This window comes from Porites lutea, chromosome 3 (assembly GCF_958299795.1).
Source record: "Porites lutea chromosome 3, jaPorLute2.1, whole genome shotgun sequence".
Lineage (NCBI taxonomy): Eukaryota > Metazoa > Cnidaria > Anthozoa > Scleractinia > Poritidae > Porites > Porites lutea.
This window is the reverse complement of record NC_133203.1, coordinates 34,118,606-34,141,249: the sequence shown is the minus strand read 5'-3', so window position 1 is coordinate 34,141,249 and position 22,644 is coordinate 34,118,606. Positions and strand designations below refer to the sequence as shown.

The window sequence follows — 22,644 nt, the reverse complement described above, 5'->3', positions numbered from 1 at the left end:
TACAGAACACAAGATAGTGCACAACTTGTCAAATTTGACAGCAAAGGGTAATTAAAACTCCAAAATATCTGCCACCTTACCAACTGAAGCATGTTGAATGTCATATAGCTGAACAATGGGACTTTCTTTACCAATTGTTGCTAATAAACCAGACCGTGTTGGACTCCAGGCAATTGCAGTCACAGGATTCAGCTGATTCATTATCATCAGCTAAACAAGGTTAAGGAATTTCAATACAGTTGAATACCCATTTAGTGGCTAATTATTAAGCGACCAGTAATCAGTCAGTAAGTCCCGAAATAATAAATTAAGCATCCATCTCTATCATCAAACGGCCGCAGCCAGCTTTTGGCCATCCCAATAAGAGTTCTCCTACTGGCTAGTGTTGTCACTTCTATTAAATTTGATGAATGAAAACACAGTTTGAGATGGAAGGTAACAACTATATTGTAGACCAGTAATGTTGCTCGTGTCGTGTTCTTGCCTTGAACAATTAAATACAAAAAATGTACGTCATCTGGCAAGGTAGCCACAACTACCTTGGCAGCTTCTTTTAGTACTTCCAACACAACATCAACTTGTGATGTAACTGTCAATAACTTCCTTTAAAACATTCAGGTCAGCAATTAACATTATTCCTTCTCAGACCCTTTCAAACAACCACGGATGAAAACGCCGAGTAACTGGAAAACTATGGTGAGGAGAAGACGTATATAAACGCCCTTGGTAGCAGGGACTTGTCTTTTGGCACGTATATAATTATACGTCTTTGTTATTGAAAGGGTTAAAGAACAGATAAAATTATAATAATACGGAGAAAGTTAAGAATAAAAATAAATTTAACTAGTTAAAACATCATACATGTGTAGAAATAATTTTGATTGGACAAAGCTGATAAGGATACTGGTTTTTCAAAATTTCTGTCATCCCAGATGCACATTACCCCGGGGGGCCCCTGCGAACATCAAGAGAAAAGCATATTTAACCTTTACGTCCCAAGAATAACCCACATCAACTTTCTCTCAACAATATTAACACAATGAGAAAGTCATGAGAATTAGTAAAATGATAAAATATTTTCACAAATTCTCAGTGTTCTCCTTATCAGGCGGTAACCGGTAAAATTTACCGCCTGAAACAACACTTCTTACCGCCTGCAACCGCTTAAAGGTTTTTTTAAAAATTAAATATTTTTTTTTTAAAAAAATATGCAAGCTGTGATCCGATCCGATCCTCACAAGAGAAAGAATGAATATATGGAAAAGTATAGCTACCTAAGTACAAAACGTATAGCCCAAAAATAATACATGTGCAAGAACTTCTTTTTGCGTCCGCAAGCTGACAGCTTCGTGCGGCTTTTTGTAGGGCGCTTGCCTTGAATCCAGCAAGACGCAAGAACTTCTTCAGTCGTTTTTACTTTCATAGATATATTTTACTGAAAATTTTGCAGACAAAATTATTCAACAGGTCAGATCAAGGTCAAGCGAGGCGTTACGCTAAGCGTTTGAATCGTTTACATTATCGTTTGGCGATTTTTTCATTTGCATCGTTTCTATCCTTTTCTGGTGATTTCTGTCGTTTCTGACAGTTCGTTTGTTTCGCTTCTTTCAGTAGCTGTTTGAAGGAGTTTCACAAACGATCATCGGGTCATTTTGCGAGATCGCCGCAAACACGTGAAAATTTATTCTGACAATAAAATAGCTGTGCCACTTTCCATGTTTGTCAGCAGATCACTAATCTATACTTTAGGCACATAGTTTTAAACATTCAAAACCCTAAAACTGTTTCGTTCTTGCTGGTTTACAATGACAGGGATGTATAGATAACACGTGTAAACAAAAAAGATAAACTAAAAATACGTTCATGTTTTTTTAAAATGCACACTGCAGCTCGTTTTGCAAAATAAGGATCGATGAATTTTGAAACAGTATATATAAAATTATCTTGTGCAAAGGTAACCTTTTAAGAGAGGAAATGTGCACAATTTCGATAAAAAAGCAGCACTTCAAAAAAATAACGATCATAGTGTGTTTCGCAAAAGAGCCGTGTAATTTAAGACCACAACTGTGTCAAATTAAAGCGCTCCTCGAAAGAAAAAACATACTAAAGTAAAGTAAGGAATGTTTCACGAAAGGCTCTTTCAAATTACTGCAATAAAGTGAAAAATAATCGTCATGTTTTCTTTGGAATCGTGATATCCATTGTGGCAGAAATTCAACGCCTTTGGTTTGTTTTGCCGAGAGTATGGTATTGTACTATGAAATGATCCAAATGATCGAAATGTTCGAAACTACAGATCGTTTTGTTAAACAATCGCCTCACACGCTTTATCTAACTTTGGAAAAGCTGAACGATTGAAGTGTTCACTTTGCAGAAAAAGCAGAGAAAGCTGTTCGCTTTCTCAGGGAACTTTTTACGTGTGTCCTTTCATGATTACCTTTTGCTGCCACAGAGTGAATTAGTATCAAAGCTACAAAATGATGTTGCAACAAAAAGTTGACAAATACCACAAACTTCTTTCAGGTTAACACTTGTAAAGAATTTCATGCGCCTTCTTGAGGCTTGCGGTAGTTTTCTAGCTTCTTGCGGTGAAGATTTTTGACTTCTTTCGTTTCAAAGTTCTTGCGGGTAAAACACAAAGGGTCCGCAAAAATACGGCACTTTCGCTTCTTGCGGTGGCTTGCATGTTCTTGCGGCGCAGCAACTTCTTATGCCACTTTTAGCACGTGCATTACTTTTGGACTGTACTGTATATATAGCTTTCCTTTTTAAGGACATGCATTTTGGAAAGAGGACATTAAAGACATAGTAAAATGATTGGAATCAAACGTTTTAATTTGTTGTCTAAAGATAACACGACAGCAGATTAGCGTAAAATAGGTCTTAAAATATGGGAATAAAAAAATTTCCCAAGGAGGGCGGGGTCCATGTCCCTCCCTCCACTCCCCCCCCTCCCCCCCCCCCCCCGAGAAAAGTGTATATCTTTTGGCCTTACCGTCCATGAATGGTCCCTTACCTGCTGAGCTAAAATTTGGGGAGAACCCTGAATTCTCTCAACTAATTTTTAAAGAAACATACGGAGATCAGTCTAGAGAATTGGTACAGTCAAACTTCCACTATCAGCCACCTCTCCACAAACCAGGAAAACAAATGACCCCGAATGCCATAACACTGCAACTTATAAAGCAGGAGATGGTGAGAAACCTTGTCAAAGGCTTTTGCAAAGTTCAGAAAGATCACGTCGACTGAGTCACCTTTCTTAAGAGAACTGTACCATGAGTGTAGCAGCTGAAGAAGTTGAGTGACACATGAACGAGCTTCTCTAAAACCATGCTGGCTCTCACTCAGCAGCCCATGATGTGTTAAGAACTTCATAATATGTTTATGGCTGATACGCTCCAAACACTTCACTAAAATACTTGTAAGAGAAACTGGTCTATAATTTTCAGCCAAAGTTCGTTCACCAGATTTATGGATTGGAACAACATTGGCAGATTTCCAGACACTTGGTAACTTGCCATGATTTAATGAAAAATTGAACAGCTGTGATATTGATGGTGCCAACTCAGCAGCACATTCCTTCAGAATTCTAGGTGAAATTGCATCAGGACCAATTGCCTTGTTTACATCAAGGGAACTAAGAACTTTATAAACATCAGCCACTGAACATAACAAGTCATCAATTGTGTCCTCAGTGAAAGGTGTAAAATCCTCATAAGCCATCTCTCCAGATCTTTCACTAAATACACTATGAAAAAATGCTAAGGGGTTCATGTTAAACACCAGTATTCCTTCATACAGTTAAAGCTCCCATAAAGAAAATTCCACAGCTGAAACTGATTGCTCAAGGGAATGACCCAGCTGGAAAGCAGCCACTTGCAGCCTAAAGGTGATATTACATGAGACGATAGAGTCGTACAATGACTTTCAGCAAATAACAGCATTGCAGAATTGTTCATTACAATGCAGTTCCATCACCGCTGCCTTAAAAATTAACGATGCATCTCATTTCAAATGACATCACCTTTAGGAAAAAGGGGACATTTAGTTTGCAGAGTTTGTATGGGAGTTCAAATAAGGTCAAGGTGATCTTAAATACTGTCAGCTGTCCACTTACTCAGAGTGTCAACTGACTGAGGAGTTTCAACTTTATAACAAAATTTCAAAAAATAAATTGTTATTCAACCACAACTCTTCTGGAAAGACACATCACTTTCCATCAAGCATGAACAGGGATATCACCAAGTGCTCTTCCAGGGCACTAAAATTCTGTTCAACAAAAAAATCACATAATAACAAATGGAAATTTTTTTAGCAAGGTCAGGAGGATCTAAACTTTCCTAAAACAGCAAAAGGACACCTCCCATGAGGCTAGTTTAACTGTTTTTTTTTAACTTTTGGATATATATTCCTTTTAATATTTTAATATTTTGGGGGAATTTTTATAGCTTTTTGGCTGAAACCCCTATTCTTTTTCTTATTTGCAGTAACCTTCCAAGAAAATTAATGTATCGATAATTCAGATTTTCAGACTTTTTGGTGAAGTACATGGAAAGTATCCCTTGTCCACTAACCTCTGAAAATGATGCAATTCTGTGCTCAAAATGAGGATCAACACAAACACCATTCACTGCCTTGGTAATTGTTGCATTGTGAGGACGCGTTGCATCTGCAAGAAACAGACACTGTTACACCGACTACAAATTTCAACTCTTGGAAAAATTCACAAACTTTGAATTCTTAGCGGAATTTCTTATTATTGTAGGGAAATGGACATGGGGCATGATTATTACTAGGGCCTTAACTACACAACAAGGAGCCCTCAGCTAAGTGAAGAGTCAGCTACATAAAACTGCACTCATTGGAACTGCTTTTAATTCGCTCTGAACTGAGTGCAAATTTTTACTATGTACACTGTATGTGATTGAGTCATCATGTGCTGAATTTCTGTTTTTTTTTCTTCTTCTTCTTTTTTTCTCCTCTTCACAGCCATACATGTAACCTTAAAACTGATCATTAACTCTTATAATATTCTACAGATAAGAGGAAATTATTATATACCCAAAATGTGTCATTGTGATATGTCACAGCATGTTTACAACTGTCTATGGAAACAGCCAGTTTCACCCCCTTTGTGTTTGCCCAGTTCCAGTTTGACTGCCAATATTAATTGTGATTAGGGTGAAGTGCTGACAATACTGATATGGGTTTCAGCACTGACTCAAAATGGTTAGCTTTCATTTACTGTTAGGTTTGTCAGTATTATATATGAAGGTTAAGCCATGGGGTGAACTCGAATGGAGCAAAATGGAGGGGACAAAAACGGCCATAATTCCTGTCAGTCTGTGAATGGAAATTATTCTATGGTTTGGCCATTAATTAAATACAACATAACCCCGACTGCAACCGCTTGGTAACATATTGTTCTTGCTTTGCTTGTTTACAGTATTAATTAGATGTTTCTTGACCTTGACCTTGGCTACTGTTAAAGGAGTGGCAAGTACACCTGGGGTCAAAGACAGGAGAAAACACAGAAAAACCTTATGGGGGGATGGCAACCACCTCCCCCCCCCGCCCTTGTACGTCCAAGGGTTAAAGGAGTGACACCTGGGGTCAAAGATACAGTGAAGGCACTGACCTCTTATGTCAAAGACTCTAAGAAACTTTTGTGCTTGTCCACATATCAACATGTTGTGGTCATACGAAGACCACGCCATGGAAAGAGTAGGATCAGATGTAGCTGAAGACAAACAAGAAAACTTACATTACTAGGAAACAAAGCCCAACAATGATAAGAATGAACAATAACATGTACTCTGATCAGTCAATTACCTATTAACTATTTGCTATTAATGGGTGAATGCTGACAAAAGCTAGTACACCCTCATAGCAGTACACATCATTTCTAGAGACGAACTTGGCGACTCTCACTCTTCTTTTGTGCTCAGAAACCTCCCAAATGCAGCCATAGCTCAAGCTGTACAAGCTGTGCTGTAAGATGAAGTGTGCTTTTGCTTTCATAGGTAGAATGTACATGTATATAAGGGTCCATGAAATTTTTAAGGAGATGGTCATACATTTGTAACTATTATTCACAGCTACAATCCACCATCCCATAGAAAGACTTGTGGTGTCTTCATTTAAAGGGGCTATGTCAGCTGGAGAGCATGCGCTCTGAGATTATGTAAATTACTTTCAACTGTCAAAATTCTATTGTTTTTAACACGTGACTTTCTCCATGTGCGCTCTGAGGTTATGCAAATTACTTTCAACTGTCAAAATTCTATTGTTTTTAACGCGTGACTTTCTCCATCTTCTCTGTCACGGCCAAGGCTCCGAATTTAGAGAGGTTAACAAGCGAAATGGGTTTAGATAAGGGATATTTCGATAGAATTCACGGAACATTTTTTCTCTGGTTATGCTAGATCAAGAATAAAATTGTGACGACAATTTTACTTGTAGTTTTGAAGTAAAAACGCATGCCATTCATAAAATAGAGCGCAAACAAAAATTCAACAACAACATATTGTCTTATTCAATAAAATAAATCGAACAGGCTGATCGAAGTTGTATTTTACAAACGAACTACAAAAGACGCTAGACCGAAGATAAAGACCAACACTGTTTCAAATCATTAACAATTAGACTTGTCTGTCGCTAGCGATTTTATAATTTAGATGCTGATAGAACAAGAGACATCAAGTCTTTGTTTTGATCTTAGGGAAACATACATTATCGCGCAAAATTGTTCGATCGTGCCGAATCACTGCGACGTCGAGAAAAACAGAACCAAGCATCATTGGTATACTACTCCACTATAAGCAGGCCGTTGATAAAAAGGGAAAATAAACTCTGCTATTTTCCAAAAATATGCTCGAACACGAACAGTTCAAAAACATGACATTTACAGGATCTAACTCGTACTAACGTGCCTCTCTAAGTCCGTTGAGAACAACTTGGACGAGCAAACGGTCGTGTTTATCTTTGCTGTGAATCCAGATAAATACAAGAAGGAATCTAGCCGAATTTTATAATGTTTCCTTCGCCAGGAGTTTAGTTTCGTCACGAAACTCATGGCCTGATGCTCTTGTAATCGTTTACAAAAAACGGCCACCGCCAACTCGATAGCCGCTTCATTGAGCACAAGAAAAATCCAAGAGCCAGCAGCCTCTAAAATAACTCAATAGAAAGGTTCTGTGAACTATAGGGAAGATTCCATCAAAGATTCCATCGCTCACTGTGGAGTAGCCGTCATTAACTCTGCCATTACAACGGCCGCTGATAAGAGGTCACAGTAAATCCACGTAAAAACATTCCACAGGCAAACAATTTCAAAATAATGCCAAAAAATCATTCTGTAATCACCATAGAACGATTCTTAATACAAAACTTCGCTATCTATCGAACGATGGCTGAGATTTAGACAGATAAAAACAGCCTTCCAAAATCTCCGACAGAACTTGAAAAAGTTGGGCTGTCTTTTTCAAGTTTGTTTTCATTGGCTCGCGCATGCGTGTGGGGTGACATAGCCCCTTTAATAGTTACTCCCCATCACCATCACAAAATACAGCCCCCTCTGTCCTAGCAAGAAAAACGTGTTTAAGTTAAATACCCCAGTGCAATATTTCTGACTTGACGCAAGCTTCATAAATGCAATATCTCTGACTTGAGGCATGCTTCATACACACAAAATCTTTCAGCCTTATCTCAGATTTTCATTCCCAAGGTTTGTGTCCACCAGGCTCATTAGATGGATAGTGTCTTGTGTAGCCCTACCACCCACCAGGCTAGTCAAGATGGGTTCTTGTGGAGTTCGCGAATTTGACTGACCATGCCCCTAAATCCAGCCACAGGTCATCATTTATGTAACCCCTTCCAACCATAAAAAGATGGTGTATCATTTGCAGAGCCTTCTCTGTCACCAATAAAGACAAAATAATACTAGTATAAGATTGTGTAAGTGTTACCAGCCCAAAAACACAATCTTCAATCACACACACAAGCTTCCTGCCTGTTTCAAGGCTAAATATTCACAACAGACTCATCAGATGGGTGGTGTCTCATACAAGCCTCACTCCTAGTAAATTTGGGTCAATGTAAATTGCACTTGTTAAAATCGGTTTCTTTAAAATGACATAATGTGATTTGTGGCTACATACAAGTCATTTAAGGGTCACTCATTTCATTAATTTGCAACTTTTGTACACTTCACTCTTTTCAAAGAAAATTATTTTTATTTTGTTTGTTTCACTCAAATAGCAATAGAAGCTTACACAGTTCCGCAAGAGGCCTGTTGGCCATGGCTGATGGATCACCCTGATAACCTGCCCCTACTGTGACAGGAGACTGTTTACCACCAGGAACTCCAGAATGTCTGAAAAATTTGAAAGCGTACAATAAATGTCCAATACGCTGTTAAAATAAAGTAAGAATGTTTTGATCGACTCTAACCCAAAATAGGATTAAATACAGTTTCCCTGACTAGAACCAGCCATAACAGACATACAGTTGAACCCCTATTAACCGGCCACCCTATGACGTGGCCAGTTATCAAAATCCCAAATTATTTTCAGTTGAACACTATAATAAAAATCCTGTCAAGCAGCCACCCCTATTAGCAAGCCGTTGTCACTTTTCTGCTTTCCCGATGAAGGTTTTCTATTGTTTTCACTTCTATTAAGCGGCTATCCAATTTTCAATATGCATGGTTTGGTTTTGTTTTTGATAAGGCAATGACAAATACGAATCCAAAATAGAAAGTGATGACTGAAAAAATACATTTTAAACACAAGTTTACTGCTCTCTTCATGTGATTACATGTTTACTCAGCAATATTAAACAGAACGAAAAAATACTCAAAATATTAATGCAAAGTATAACTTTACCTAGTTCATGTTGAGAACTTCTCGCAGGATTCTCTTAAAACTGGTTTTGTGCAAATTTTAAACATTTCATTATGTGCGACAAATGTTAAAAGCCTTTAACCATTCTTGCTTTGAATAAATTGATGTCTTAAGTACATTTACATGTTAGACCAATTCCTGACGAAGCTGTATTAAGAGGCCAACCCCTATTAAGCAGCCACTTTCCATTTCCCTGAGGGTAGCCGCTAATCAATTAACAATTACTATTCATTCAAAATATTTCCCTGATTCTGATTGGCTAAAAGCACATGCATAATTCACCATAACCAGTTACTGATGACCAAATTTGGAAGAATTTTGTGTTTAACGAGGAAATGACATCAAAAATGCAGCGTTTGAGCAGGTTAAGGCACTGTTAACCGAGAAGACCTGGGGACGAGGTTGAGTTGTTTTGGTTGTGAAAACAAAAAATGGCAAACGTTTCACTCGTTTCAAGAGTAAGAACTAGGCGAAAAATAGCTAAAAACATGGCAAGAACAGCAAGAAGACAACACGAAGGGCGACACCTGCTATTTGGAGAATATTTGTGGAGATGGACAAACCTAAACGTGCACTATCGAAGATGAACATAACATCGATGGATTGATGGAGGTAAGAATGTTTTTAAACTAGGAATTATTTTGAATGAATGATAAAACAATTATTGAATTCCGCTTTCGTATCATATGAAGAATTATGGAGATCTCGGAGGGTGTTATCCGCCTCGGCCGAACACCCTCCTCGATCTCCATAATTCTTCATAAGATACTCAGCCTCATTCATTAATTGTTAATTAATAACAAGTTTTCATTCACATAACAATGATGATCTAGTTACACAAAGTAGTGTGCATATCCTGACCTTTTCTCTTGATTCCCACTGTCCCTAACACCTAAAAACAAACAGAAAGCAACCATATATATTTTTATATTTCTATAACAAATATCTGAACTTGGTGATTTAGGGTCTGGGCCGAGGCCTATTTTTTCCACAATACCACTTTCAATTTTAAATGAAGATATGATTGTCACAGCGGTAATTGCAATTTAAGCAATAGGGCACTTGCACTAAGAAGTCAGGTGACATCATTTTTATGAAAATGAAAGTTATATGATTTTGCCTTCAGAAAATGATTTGTGGGTCATATCTTAAACAAAATAATAGTGATTTAGTTTTTCAAACCCTCACCATTTTCTTAAAATGAGTTAGTTTGTAGCTGGTCATGTGACCAAAATGTGATTTTTAAAACTATGAATTACCTCTTTCTGAACAAAAATTTTGCACTTTAACTTCAAGAAAATTGTTGAAAAGATGATATGGTAATGTTTACAGCACATCTGAGCGTAACTATCAAATGTTTAACAAGATACGAGCAAAAAGTAGTTCTGGCCGCCATGGCAGCCAATACAAGTACTACTTTGTTGAAAATCAAAGTGCCATAAAATATCTCCCTTAAATGCGTTTCCTCTCAAATTTCGGGCGTAACATAATTTTTATGTGCTCTGTCAATTTTTGTCATCAACAGGATTCCAAGTCATCGTTTAAAGGAAGCATTGGTCATATGACCTCTAAGTGCAAGAGGCCTATTGCAAATAAACCAGAAAAAAATTTGGGAACTTCAACGGGATTCAAACCCATGGCCTCTGAGTAAGCGCTGCAGTGCTCTACCAATTGAGCTATGAAGACCCATACATTGGGAGAAGGCCAATTTGTTGAGTTCACCTTAACCCGTAAAAGGAATGAAACATGAAGATGATGTAAAATGCAGAAAATACAAAGTTTAAAAACAGATATGATCATTGCAGTGGTACTTGCAAGTTAAGCAATTGCAAATAAACCCGAAAAAAATTTTGGCACTTCAATGGGATTCAAACCCATGGCCTCTGCATTATACCGAGGTCCACACCCAGCATGTATGACCTTTCAGCCCTTCCTATTTGATGTTCATTCTCTACCACTAAAAAGAATAACTATACATTTGTATTATTTGTCTCACAGGGCCCAGTTACTTGACGGGAAACTAATGCTAACCCAATTTTGTTAAAGTTATTAACCATCTTTTAAGAAAATCATGCCAAAACCTGGAAAAAGACATTTCTTTACTTACTAAGTTGAATATTTATGTCCCAAACAAGAAGAGAAACATCATTCCTGACTTTGTCCAATCCTGCAGCCAGCTAAAATAGAACAAGAAGTATAAAAGTTGATACCTAGTTACCACAGCTTTAAAAATCAATGCAACCCCCCCAAAAAAACTAGAAAAAAAGGAGAGGTTGTGTGAAGTGTACTTTTAGACAACAGCCAATAAAAAAAATCCTGTAGTAGTGAGAATTTGGTACTAGATGAAGAGTCATTTAGGGCCTTATTTTACGCATCCCTATATTACTTTTATTTCTAACCCTTTCTCAAGTAATAATGGAAAATACATTCTCCACACTACTGCTCAAAACACACTGCATTTCTTATTTTACCAGAGTCCACTCTTCACACTGTTGGAACCACCACTAACTGGGTGTTTAAAAGAGACAGGGGTAGATTAAATTCATACCGACATGCCAGAGTTCACCCCAGTTCTTTCTATGGCTGTGCATCATTTATATATTGATGACACCAGAAAATATCGTAACGGAAAAAGCCATACATGTAATAGTGCAAGTTAATCCCAGTTGCTGCATTAAAGTGAGAACTTCATTCCGATACAAAATTAATCTTGCAAAAGTATTAAGCAAACCAAGATCACACACTCATTTTGGTACAAAACAGGCTTCTGAGTGGACTTAAATAGTTGTAGCACATTATTGTCTAATTTTGCTAATCAGAGATGGCATTATCATGTTGGACAAGGGACAAGCAGAAAATAATAGTATCATTAGACTCACCAAATTATTTTCTACTGGATTCCAAGCAAGACTGTTGCATTGTCGTGAATGCCTGGGAACTTGGAGTAAGAGAATAAAATATTGTTATTCTATGTGCTTATCTGTTTCAATGATATTACTGTGTATGATGATGATATAATAAATACTATTCAAATAAGAATAAAAATCAAGTAACCATTTTACTATTCTCTTAACTAAATTCTCATTACCAAATTCTCTGGAAATTCCAAAGTTTGAGGTATTGTTTTCACTCCCAATGCTGAAAAACAATGAGGAAATCTTATTGAAGTTTCAAAGTGGGAAAGCAATAATTCAATAGATCTCATACAGGGTTTTCAACAGTTTTTGAAGTAGGAGTTGTGTTTATTTGAGTAGGAGTTGCAAGGCCCGGAGGGCCTTGCTCTCTAGGGGGGTCTGGGGGCATGCCCCCCCCAGGAAATTTTAAATTTCTAGACTCTTGGAGACGCATTTTGAGACGCAGAACTAGCAAATTTTAGATATCGAAAATACTGATAAATTTTGATGCTTTTAGTAACTTTAACCACAATATTAGGGTACGCTTTAACCACAATCAGGGTTTTAATGTGGCATATTGTTGTAAGTTAATATTTAATGTTAAGATTTGGATTTTAAGGCTTTAGTATGTTAGTCATTGTATAGGAATTTATTGTACCTGATGATTTTTTTTTACCGTGTATAAATAATGATTAAAGATTAGATTAAAGATTAAAGATTAGTACATAATTTGGGATGAAAAAAGTAAAAGTGATTAAGAAACAGCGAAGGTAATTGAATTTTCAATAACCAACAAAAGCTACTTGTGTATACTTTGTTCATGTAGACCCATGTACTTGGATAGCTGTTTGTCCAGTCTAGACAGAAGCATTTTTTCTGGACCTTCTCTTGATGCTTGGAAAAGGCTCAAAAACATACTAAAGCTATACACGAACTGTTTTAAACTCAAACAAAATTTACAATTTTGAATATCCTTATTACTTATCGATCACAAACACCGTTCAGTCCTACTACATCATTCAATTGAAGTGAAATATGCAGAAATATGGTAGTATCTACAAGTCGAAGCATGGAGATTCTTTGTCTTCTGAGAAAAATACTTTTAGTCAGAAAAGTCCTCACTATCATCGTCATCATCCTCCCATCCACTGTCATGTGCTTCACTGTCGTCCGATTCGCCGTGCTCTTCATCTAGGCAGAAGACTTTTGCTACCACTTCTTCTTGTTCTTTCTCCTCAATTTGAACTATTTCCTCTTCCGTTTGCGTACCGGCATCTGCTTGGGTAATCTTCGGGAAAACATTACATTATTACCTGCAGCATCCTTTTTCTTTTTCTTGTTTGTCACTGTCAGCGACCACATCTCCCGTAAACCACGCTGTCGCTTTTCTGCCATTTTACTGTGTTCTTGGAGATGAAATGTGGCGTTTTATATAGAGTGGCTTCAGAAACCGCTAACTACAATGTTCCCTGTAACTGAGACCCAGTCTTCGACTCGTCCTCAACGTTTACTCAACGTATTACGCAGAGAACGTATTTTAAAAGCAGACTCAAGCGATGTTTTGGCGAAATTCTCCAGAAAAATTTCAAGTTTGCTTGCTCGCAACAGCTTTGTGAACACTTACCACTTTTTATCAAAAGTTTTATTTATCATATAATTTACCTAAGGGAAAGTAGGCGTCGCAAATCAAAAAGTTGCCATCGGATGCGACGGCCGACGGCTGATTTTGAAAACACTGTCATATAGGAAAGATAAGAGCAAACTAATATTCCTATCAATAACAAAATACGTTGTAATTACCAATATCGGAGATGACAATAAAAACATACCAGGATGCAAACTGATAAAATAAAGGCAACTCCTTTCCATTTCTTGACAAAAAATAGATCATACCCTTTTGCATAATAATGCATTAACAGTTTCTTACCATGTAACCAGTACTCTGCCATTTGCCTGACCAACAGCTATTAAATTCTCTGGCTCTGACCTTGGGTACCATGCAACACACTGTTACAAAGGAATTAATGAACATCATAATTATTCCAAAAACGTCTACAGTAATAAATCTAGAAATTTCAGATTTTTACCAGTTTATAAGCAGAGACTTAAACCCCTTCGCCCCGGAGATTTTGCCAAAAAGCTTGTTTTGAACCTAGTCGGGCAGTTTTCTGAATACTGTCGTGCTATTAAGAGCTAAAACTTACCATACAGCGATTTACAGGTAGTACACTTCCCAGGCTTTTGATCCAGATGCAAACTAGATATTAGCTTACGAAGTTCAGGCACACGCAGAAAGTAAAATTTTGGGTTTAAAAGTGACACTGACAGCAGTCTTGACAATTTTTTTTTTTTTTGCTTTTTCTCACACCCTCTTTTTTTGCATTTTTGAATCAAGAAAATGATGGGCATTTAGTAGGCTTCATTTTGGCAGGAAAAGTTTTTATGAAAGCTTTTAGGATCTTGGGATTAGATGAAAGGAAAGGTAGGAGCATAGTGAAACAAGATTTTAGGTATCTTTGACTGAATTATGTTCATTCTGGTATGATTGAAAGATCTTCACTCTGCACAAGTTAGATGACAAAGTTGTCCTTGACCATTACAACTGATGACGTCACAAGCAGTAGAAGCAGGGTTGTCAGAAAGTGTTGAAGTAGATGGCTGAGTTGTCAAAGTAAACGGCCAGTACAGGGATTTTAATTAAAAAACGTCATCCGTAATGAAATGCCAAGCAGAGTAGCCGGCGGATGCTAACTAAGTAGGCTGCGATTTTCCCCGACAGCCGGCTACTTTTCACAACCCTGTAGAAGGGACATGGATCCGCATGTGGGCAGTTACAGGCAGCTCAGGGGCGAATGGTTTAATGTTTTCATATTTGACTTGAGTTTCAGGGGTTTTGTCAAGGCTAAGAAAGTTCCACCAGTCACCGCCTTCAATTTTCTCCTATCAATATCCACACAAAATCAAGAGGAAAAGTTATGAGAATTAATGAAATGATCCCAAAAGGTAAGAGCTATCACCTTCAATCAAATAGACCTTTTGCATTAGTTGATCATGTGATTAACTTTCGGTCAACACGAGAACAGTTTGCTTTTGAAACATTTTGTTAGCATGAGCTGAAAGAGAATATTATTAGGTAGCCTGTAAATTTTAAGCCCTATATCTCAAAAGTAGTGATTGCAATTGGCCGCTGAAAATTAGATGGATTTGTATGAGAATAACAACTCTTGCCACCCAGTCACGCTTGAATGGTTTTCCATGCAAATCCTTGTAAATTTTCAAATTTTCAAACGGTCATCAAATCTTTCCCTTACGCATTTAAGGGCTCAAAGCGCCTGTTATGAATTAAAACAACAAAGGTTATGGCATTTTTCAAAAGTGAACTGTTTTCGTGTTTACCGAAAAGGCCTATTCTCTCTACTATTCTTTAAGAAAATGTATGGGATCAGTCAGGAGAATTTGTATGTGGATACTGGGACTTTAAGGCACAATGTCCTCGAGTTAGTTGACGCCTTTTTAGTGATAATCACCAAGTCAAGAATCACATAATAATCACCAGGGTAAGATAACACATGTGACCAGAAAGGTAAATTGAGGATCATTATGGGATTAAACACCCTGGCAACTGAGACAGTACGGTAATAAAATGTTGTTACCTTTAGATATTGTATGTCAGTCAAAACAGATACCAGTGAAGCATAAGTGTCATCAGACAGTTGAATCACTGAAATAGCAAATCACATATGTTACTGGAGTTTGTTCCAAGTAGTAGGATTGTGGGCTCGTTATAATTTGAAAACAATCATTAGAAATTTTTGCTGTGAATGTGAATGTCAAAGGTTCAATCAAAATAAATAAATTATAAGTAAATAAATAAAATAATTTTATAAACATAATAAATCAATTAATTATAAATTATTATTCATTCAAAATTTTTCCCCAGTTGAGATTGGCTAAAAGCACATGCATAATTCACCATAACCAGTTACTGATGACCAAATTTGAAAGAATTTTGTTTTATCGAGGAAATGATGTCAAAAATACAGCCTTCTACAGGTTAATGCACCATTAACCAAGAAGATCTGGGGACGAGGTTGAGTTGTTTTCGGACACTTCACTTGTTTCAAGAGTAAGAACTACAGCTAGAACTAGGTAAAATAATGGCTAAAAACATAGCAAAAACAGCAAGAAGACAACTCGGAGGGCAACATCTGCTATTTCGAGAATATTTGTGGAGCTGGACAAACCTAAACGTACACTATCGAAGATAAACTTAACATCGATGCAGGTAAGCATGTTTTAGCTATGTTTTCAAACTAGGAATTATTTTGAATGAATAATAAAGCAATTAATGAATTCGGCTTTCCTAGGACATGAAGAATTAAGCAGATCTTGGAGGGTGTTATCCACCTCGGCCTTCACCCTCTGTGGATAACTGCCTCCTCGATCTGCTTAATTCTTCATATCCTACTCAGCATCATTGCATTATTTTTCCTTTTGTAAGTCAATAAAATGTAGAAAGCCTATTATCAAAAAATCTTATTTTCTCTGAATCATATCCATGTTTATAAAGATACCGAACTAACTGTTCTAACTGTACCCTGGTTCCTTATACCGGCAGCCTTGGGTGGACTCTCCTGAAAGGAAGAACCAAACAGGTTATAGATTTGAATTTATGTAACAAGCACTCATAACAAAACAGTCATGTAAGTTCATCTAAAGCCAATAAAAAAGTATTCTGGGAGCAAAACTTTTCAAACATCTACATGAAAAAGACTTTAAAGATGTGCGCACCTTTGGCCTCACCCAGTGAGCAGAGACACTTTCCATCTTCCTCTTGATTGAGGAGAAATGGAGGCACTGCCTAATGGCTTCTTCACATGAGCCCAATTGACTGGGCTGGCCCGGTTTCTGAGATCTCGCCTAACCTCTAAATCCACTGTAAAATTTTCGATGTGTTCATATCGAATGTCGGGCTGGCTCGGTTCCCGAAATCTCGGTAAGTGGACTGGAAATTTTGCCACTTGAACACTTCAGCACGGTTACCGGGATGAAAGCAGGTTGGATTCTGGCAGTCCGGATAGCATCACCTTACATTGCCTGCTGTATTTTCCACATCATAACATCCCATTTAACTGGAGTGATACAGCTTTATTCTTTTGTTCTTAACCTGCCCACTGGGTAAGTGCTGTTTTTGGGGGAAATTCAATATTACAGAAGGATTGTAATCAATCCTGCTAATCAAGAAGGGTTTTGGGTCTAGCTGAAATGACTTTTGGGCTAGTACATGCTAGCTACATCTTGCCCAAATGGCAGGCTGTAAAACTGACTTTCTTTGCACCCTACTATGTTGCATGCCAAAATTTTACCCTGACAAAGTGTTGTTCAGCTCATAATGGCCACTGGGGTTTTCCCAGCACATCAGAAAAATATGGAAGTAAGGAAAAGGAGAAAACCCTGGGGCGCTTTCCATTCAACCAAACTTTCTAAAATTTGGAAACAGTGGCAAATGGTACAGACATTTCACAGAAAAGTTTCCAGAAATCACAGAAACTGTTGAATTTGCGAAATAACAATCACTAAACCAAAAATTCTAAAAATTCCAGGACAAAAGTTGAATGGAAAGAAAACTTTCGGGAAAAAGTTCCCGAAAATTTGGGTACACCTTGCGAAGTTGGCCTCTCTTTGGAAATTTTGGAAAATGCTGTTCCATTCACTACTGGAAGTTGTCTTAAATTTGGTTAAATGGAAAGCGATAATCTGGAATTTTACCAGGCTTTGATAAGCTGCACTCTCAGGCCCAGTTCTTCTCACTGCAGATCTGCCCAGACGTGTAAATTTTTTTTTTCCTTGTTTTACATTGAGTAAAGATTAATCTACCATTTACTGTAATAAAACTAACTAACTGATCTAACTAATGTTCTTGTCGCAAGGCTTTAAACATAAAAGTTTACCTGTGATCCAGTGACCTTGTACAGGCATATCTCATTCCCAAACGTGATAAACTTATCTTGTTGACTCGGAGACCACAAAACCTGCCAATTTCCCGAGCTCATTTTGGACGCTTCGTCAAAACATTAAACCAGCATGACTGATAAGGGCTTCAGTAAATGCATCCATTCTTAATACGCACAAAGAGATTAAGTTTAAACCCCCTTGGGATCTCTTAAAAATTAAGAACACATCTGAAACTAGCCTCTACAACTGAAAGTGCAGAAAGAGGCGCAGGACTTTGTTGGTACAGCGGATTTTTCCGTATCACGTGATAAAATAGACCGTTTTAATTGGTTAAAATGTGAAAATTGAAATGTGACCGCGAACTCTTTTGCTAAACCTGTGTTTCTTCCGATTTTGAAGTGAAAATGGTATCCACAGCAGCAGAAATTGATAATTTAGGCCTGAACCTAAAGAAGGTGCAGGAAAAATTTATGGAATGGACTGGAGATACGTTCAAACGTTCGTACCTGGAGGACAAAAAGAACCACGAAAACATTATGTTGCTAAACGGGAAAGGTATGTGAGCCTATGTTTACAACAACGGGTACACAGCTGGTACAACGGATCGAATAAGTATAATTGCTTTCTTTCCGAAGAAAAAATATTACTACGTCTTACATGGCTTTCTGTTACACACAGAGAAGATGAAACATCTCGAAGAGACGATAAACCAGTACCACATTCAAAGCGAAAAGAATTTAGAAGGTAAGAAAGCTAAAGGAGAAATGCATTTAATTTTTAGTGGACAAAAACTTTGTACCAGAATAATTTTAAAAATATAGAATTCCTTTTTACAGTTTTCAAGGGCTATAGAAGATTTAATTAGTTATCTGAAATAACACCAAAGAAAATTTCTCATGAGATCCCAAGAAAGTAAATGTCAAATTTCACAAAATGACACATGAAATTTTGAGAATTTTACCTGTGTTTTCACAATTCTTGTAAATTTTGACATTTATTTTCACGGGCTCCCATGAGAAATAGTCTTTGGTGTTATTACAGATAACTAATTTTATCTGTAGCCCTTGGAAAATGTTAAAAAGAATGCAATATTGTTCTGGTACAAGGTTTTTGTGCACTGAAAATTGAAGTTACCTGACTTCCTGATGGATTTCGTCTTAAGCTTGTTTAAGAAGTTAAGCTTACTACTTAGCTAACTTAAACAACTGTTCATTCAGGGTCCGATACTTCAACCAATCAATCTACTTTCTAGTTTTACGACAGAGAGCTGATGAAGTTGCAAACCTTGAAAGAGAGTTACGCGAGTTACAAATCACAGCTGAGCATCTGGTACAGAGAAGAGAACAAACAGAGAAATACCTTGAAGACACGGAACATCGACTAAAGACACGAAAAGACGGTACATGCTCTAAGACAAGCATTGCATTAATTTGTTTAGTTTGCGCAGCTGGTAATTTTTTTGGTGTGTTTTTCTTCTGTGCGAAAGCTGAACCTAGGTCGAAACAGAAAACGATGGGGCAGGGGAGTAAGGGGAGAAGCCAATGGGGATTCAACCCCAAAAGATTTTTGAAACACCGTTCGCCAGCGGACAGAGAAAACGGCATTCCTGATTCGCTGACAGAATGTGAACCTATCAGTGAATGTCAGATTCCTATTGGATGGAAAGATTTCACTCTCCCCATTATCCCCTACCCTATTGTTTTCCCATTTGAAAAATCACACCAAAAAAACTGCTAGCTAGGCGGGCTATTAGTTTATCAGTTTCTATTTTCCAGGTATTTAGACGTCACTTCTGCCATTTATGAGATTTTTCATAGGCAGCCGTTTTTTGAACATTGAATGACTATATAGAGAACAGCCGCGAAGAATTATAAGACTTAAAATTAGAACGAAGAGAATCATCTCAGTTTTTCAAAAGATAGCGTTATCCAATGGATAAATCTCTATCCAGTGGATAATGTCATGGTTTCCCTTATATTTATCCACAGGATAGTGTTATGCAACTTTTGAACGACCAGGGCCAGCTGCTCAAAAACTCCAAGGCAGTTAGTTTGAGTATATCTTGGAGTATCGCCTATACAGTGGTTCAACCCATCCCTAATAAATTTTTGCCAGGTGTCCCACACTTAGCCTGCAACCAAGTTGTCTGGGGGCCCTAGGGGTGAGAGAGAAAAATAGTTTTCCCTCGTATCCACCCCCCCGGAGAGCTTGCTCGCAGGCTGTTCCACACTTTGCAGTGCTGCATGACAGACCACATTGTGTGGGAGACTGTTATGTGAAACTGATGTCAAGGTAAACACAGATGTAAGATAGCCTCCTTCACAGGCAACTTCCATGTTTCCTGCCATAAAAGACAAATGCCAACAAGAACAAGTGATGCTGTGGTCTCAGCCTGCGTCGCAGACAGAACTTTACCTCGGTTAGGAACGTTTGCAACCAAGGCCGATATTCTTGTCAAGGACCCCCAATGGACCCAACCAATTACCAGAGAGGCATTTTGAATTTCCTTTCATCCTGATTGGGAAATCAACAATTGCCCTTTAAACAAGCCAATCATTGTGCATACTCAAGTCCTGGAATGCACGTGGGGATCCAGAACAGCGATGTTGGCACTGTTTTGCAGATGGACTCAACTAGAGGTTTAGTTTCGTCTGTTACATAACTAGGCTGACAGGCTAGGGTCTGACTGCAAGATTCATCTGCTGCAAGAAAACCATCCTAGGCAATGATCCTAAGAGAATAAGACACCTGCCTGTGCCATGTGGAAAGGGCTAGTTTCTACTTGTTTATGTTACTTTGACCAGGCTCATGTAACTTGGGGATCCTGTGGCTCTAAACAACCTTACCTGAAATGTTGTGGGTTTTTTTTTTAGAAATCACTTCTAAGGAACAAAGTAGCTCATTCAAGATCAAACAGTTTACCAAGGGGACAGAGTTATTCAAAGAGAGACTGGGCTTAGCTTTCAAGAAAGTGGATGGTAAGCTCTGTTGCTCACACTCAAGGTTTATTGTCAGGGGTTTCTGCATTGTATATATCAACTCAGATATTCTCCATACTGTTCTCACTACATTCCTAATCATGGTAATGGGAAGATTTTGTTTAGAAATCAATCTATACTAACCTTAGGGCTTGCAGGGACTTTAGTTACTGTGGAGGCCAGTCACCAGATAGCCTGCGATCACACCTTTTCCTAATTATTCTATTTACTCAATGGGCAAATTTACTGACCATTTAAATTATTTAATTTGCCCAGCTGAACAGCAATTTTATGTGCCACATTTTATAACTTTGCCCACAAAACTTGAAATATTTGGAAGATTATCATTTCATCATCTCCTATCCCTAGAGATAAAAAGATAACCTGTCTTGAAAGCTTGTACGTTTCAATAAAAATTTAATAGGACAGTTAACAGTTAAGATATTTTAATGTTCAAGTAGATAAGTTTTCTCTCTCTCTCTCTCTTTCATCAGAAGATAATCTGCAGTTTGTGTTCAAGTACATTGATCCAAATGATGAGGAGAAGCCATTTGTTTTTACTGTGTCCATTACCAACCAAGGCACATACAGTGGTAATGTTGTTAGTAAATAGCTTCACTATAAAATCAAAACAGTCTCTGGTGTCATTGTTTTTAAAGGGTGAAAATTTAATTAAAAATGGAAAGACTCACTCGAAACAAAATACAAATGTAACAATATTTTAATAAGGAACTGAAAATTTACAAAGAAAAGTGTAAACATTGTCAAACCTATGTTTCGGTTTCCTTGAAACTATGTCCTGTTCTGCAAATTTATGCCAAGGCTCAAATATTATTAAATCTGCATTACTTGCTTCAAAAGATGATATTTTTTGTCTTCCATTTGATCATATTTACCCGTTGAAGACAACAGCCTAGGTTTGCAAAGTTAATTTATTCACACTTTTTTAAATTCTGCGCATTGATTTTGGAATTTGTTTTGATATATCCATGCCTGTGATATCACGGATATTACAAACTGGTGATTCCATTTAACAAAAAAAAATTACCACGTCTTTCTTTGTTTATGGTGGAAACGTGGAGGCAGAGCAGTTAACATGTTTCACAGACTTCAAATCTGTAGGTCCAGGCAGTATCAATGGGCACCGGTAACATATTGCTGGGGTGTGGCTAGCACCCCATCCAGCTGAGAGTAGCAAAGCTCCTTGTTACTTCATGCTACAGCAACCAGGACAACCTCCAGTCATGTAGGCCCTTTGTGTGTATCTTAACCTTCTTTGCCTATGAAGATCTAAAAATTAACCTGTTATTCCTCTTACAGTGAAAAACTGCATGCCAGAGGTCAAAGAACTTGATGAAATGGTGCAGCAGCTAAACAGTACAAATAACTTCTCCAAGTTTGTGGTCTCAATGAGAAGAAGATTCAAAGATTATGTTACAGCCTCCAAAAAGACCAGCACAAGTTGAATCAGCGTATTTCATCTCAAGGCACTAAAAGCAAGCTGTGTGGCAATGATTGTTGTCTTTAGATCTGGCTAAACTTCAAAAGCTCATCACATTATCCAAGATTAAAAGAGAAATAATAACAAACTGTACTCTTTAAGAGACGAATTGCTATTACTGAAGAGATGTTTTATACACGACTTGTAGTAGTTCATTCTAAGATAACAAAATGCTAGTTCCCCCTTACCTGTTTGTAAATAATCAAGTGCATGGTGAATCGCATCATCATTCAAAAGAACTCCTGAAATTAGTTTTTTAGTCCAAGTACACCTTTATTCGAGGTTAGTAAAAGATTTTGTTTGAAATCTTTTATGTAGTTGCTGGTTTGTTGAAAGACATGACAATATGCCCAGTATGAAAATTAATGTTAACAGGGTTTGTGCAACTCAAGTTCTTTTCAATATATTTTACT

At 37.5% G+C, this 22,644-nt stretch overlaps 2 protein-coding genes across 2 annotated transcripts in view; one reads left to right on the top strand and one right to left on the bottom strand.

Moving 5' to 3' along the window:
• Window positions 1–18,000, bottom strand: part of LOC140931005 (GATOR2 complex protein MIOS-like) — a 36,589-nt gene extending 18,589 nt beyond the window's left edge. The window contains exons 1-13 of the mRNA XM_073380751.1: window positions 17,749–18,000; window positions 16,395–16,431; window positions 15,451–15,518; window positions 13,725–13,804; window positions 11,992–12,041; window positions 11,783–11,841; window positions 11,011–11,080; window positions 9,765–9,795; window positions 8,274–8,374; window positions 5,639–5,740; window positions 4,575–4,669; window positions 905–955; window positions 81–210 (exon numbers count right to left, since the gene is read on the bottom strand). Of these exons, the coding sequence (XP_073236852.1) occupies window positions 81–210; window positions 905–955; window positions 4,575–4,669; window positions 5,639–5,740; window positions 8,274–8,374; window positions 9,765–9,795; window positions 11,011–11,080; window positions 11,783–11,841; window positions 11,992–12,041; window positions 13,725–13,804; window positions 15,451–15,518; window positions 16,395–16,431; window positions 17,749–17,850 (976 nt within the window). The 5' untranslated portion in view covers window positions 17,851–18,000. The remainder of the gene's footprint in view (window positions 1–80; window positions 211–904; window positions 956–4,574; window positions 4,670–5,638; window positions 5,741–8,273; window positions 8,375–9,764; window positions 9,796–11,010; window positions 11,081–11,782; window positions 11,842–11,991; window positions 12,042–13,724; window positions 13,805–15,450; window positions 15,519–16,394; window positions 16,432–17,748) is intronic.
• A 110-nt stretch (window positions 18,001–18,110) lies between these two features.
• On the top strand, window positions 18,111–22,352 carry LOC140931008 (uncharacterized). The gene is made up of 6 exons (XM_073380754.1): window positions 18,111–18,307; window positions 18,431–18,496; window positions 19,005–19,151; window positions 20,626–20,730; window positions 21,225–21,323; window positions 22,051–22,352. Exons 1-6 carry the CDS (start codon window positions 18,157–18,159, stop codon window positions 22,194–22,196), a joined length of 714 nt encoding a protein of 237 aa, XP_073236855.1. The 5' UTR covers window positions 18,111–18,156; the 3' UTR covers window positions 22,197–22,352.
• The last annotated feature ends 292 nt before the right edge of the window (window positions 22,353–22,644 follow it).

Bases quoted from the DNA above. Each gene is read 5' to 3' on its own strand.
- LOC140931008 (XM_073380754.1), top strand. From the start codon at position 18,157: ATGGTATCCACAGCAGCAGAAATTGATAATTTAGGCCTGAACCTAAAG. The intron at 20,731-21,224 runs GTAAGCTCTGTT...CTCTTTCATCAG, and splicing joins AGCTTTCAAGAAAGTGGATG to AAGATAATCTGCAGTTTGTG. The intron at 21,324-22,050 runs GTAATGTTGTTA...TTCCTCTTACAG, and splicing joins CAACCAAGGCACATACAGTG to TGAAAAACTGCATGCCAGAG.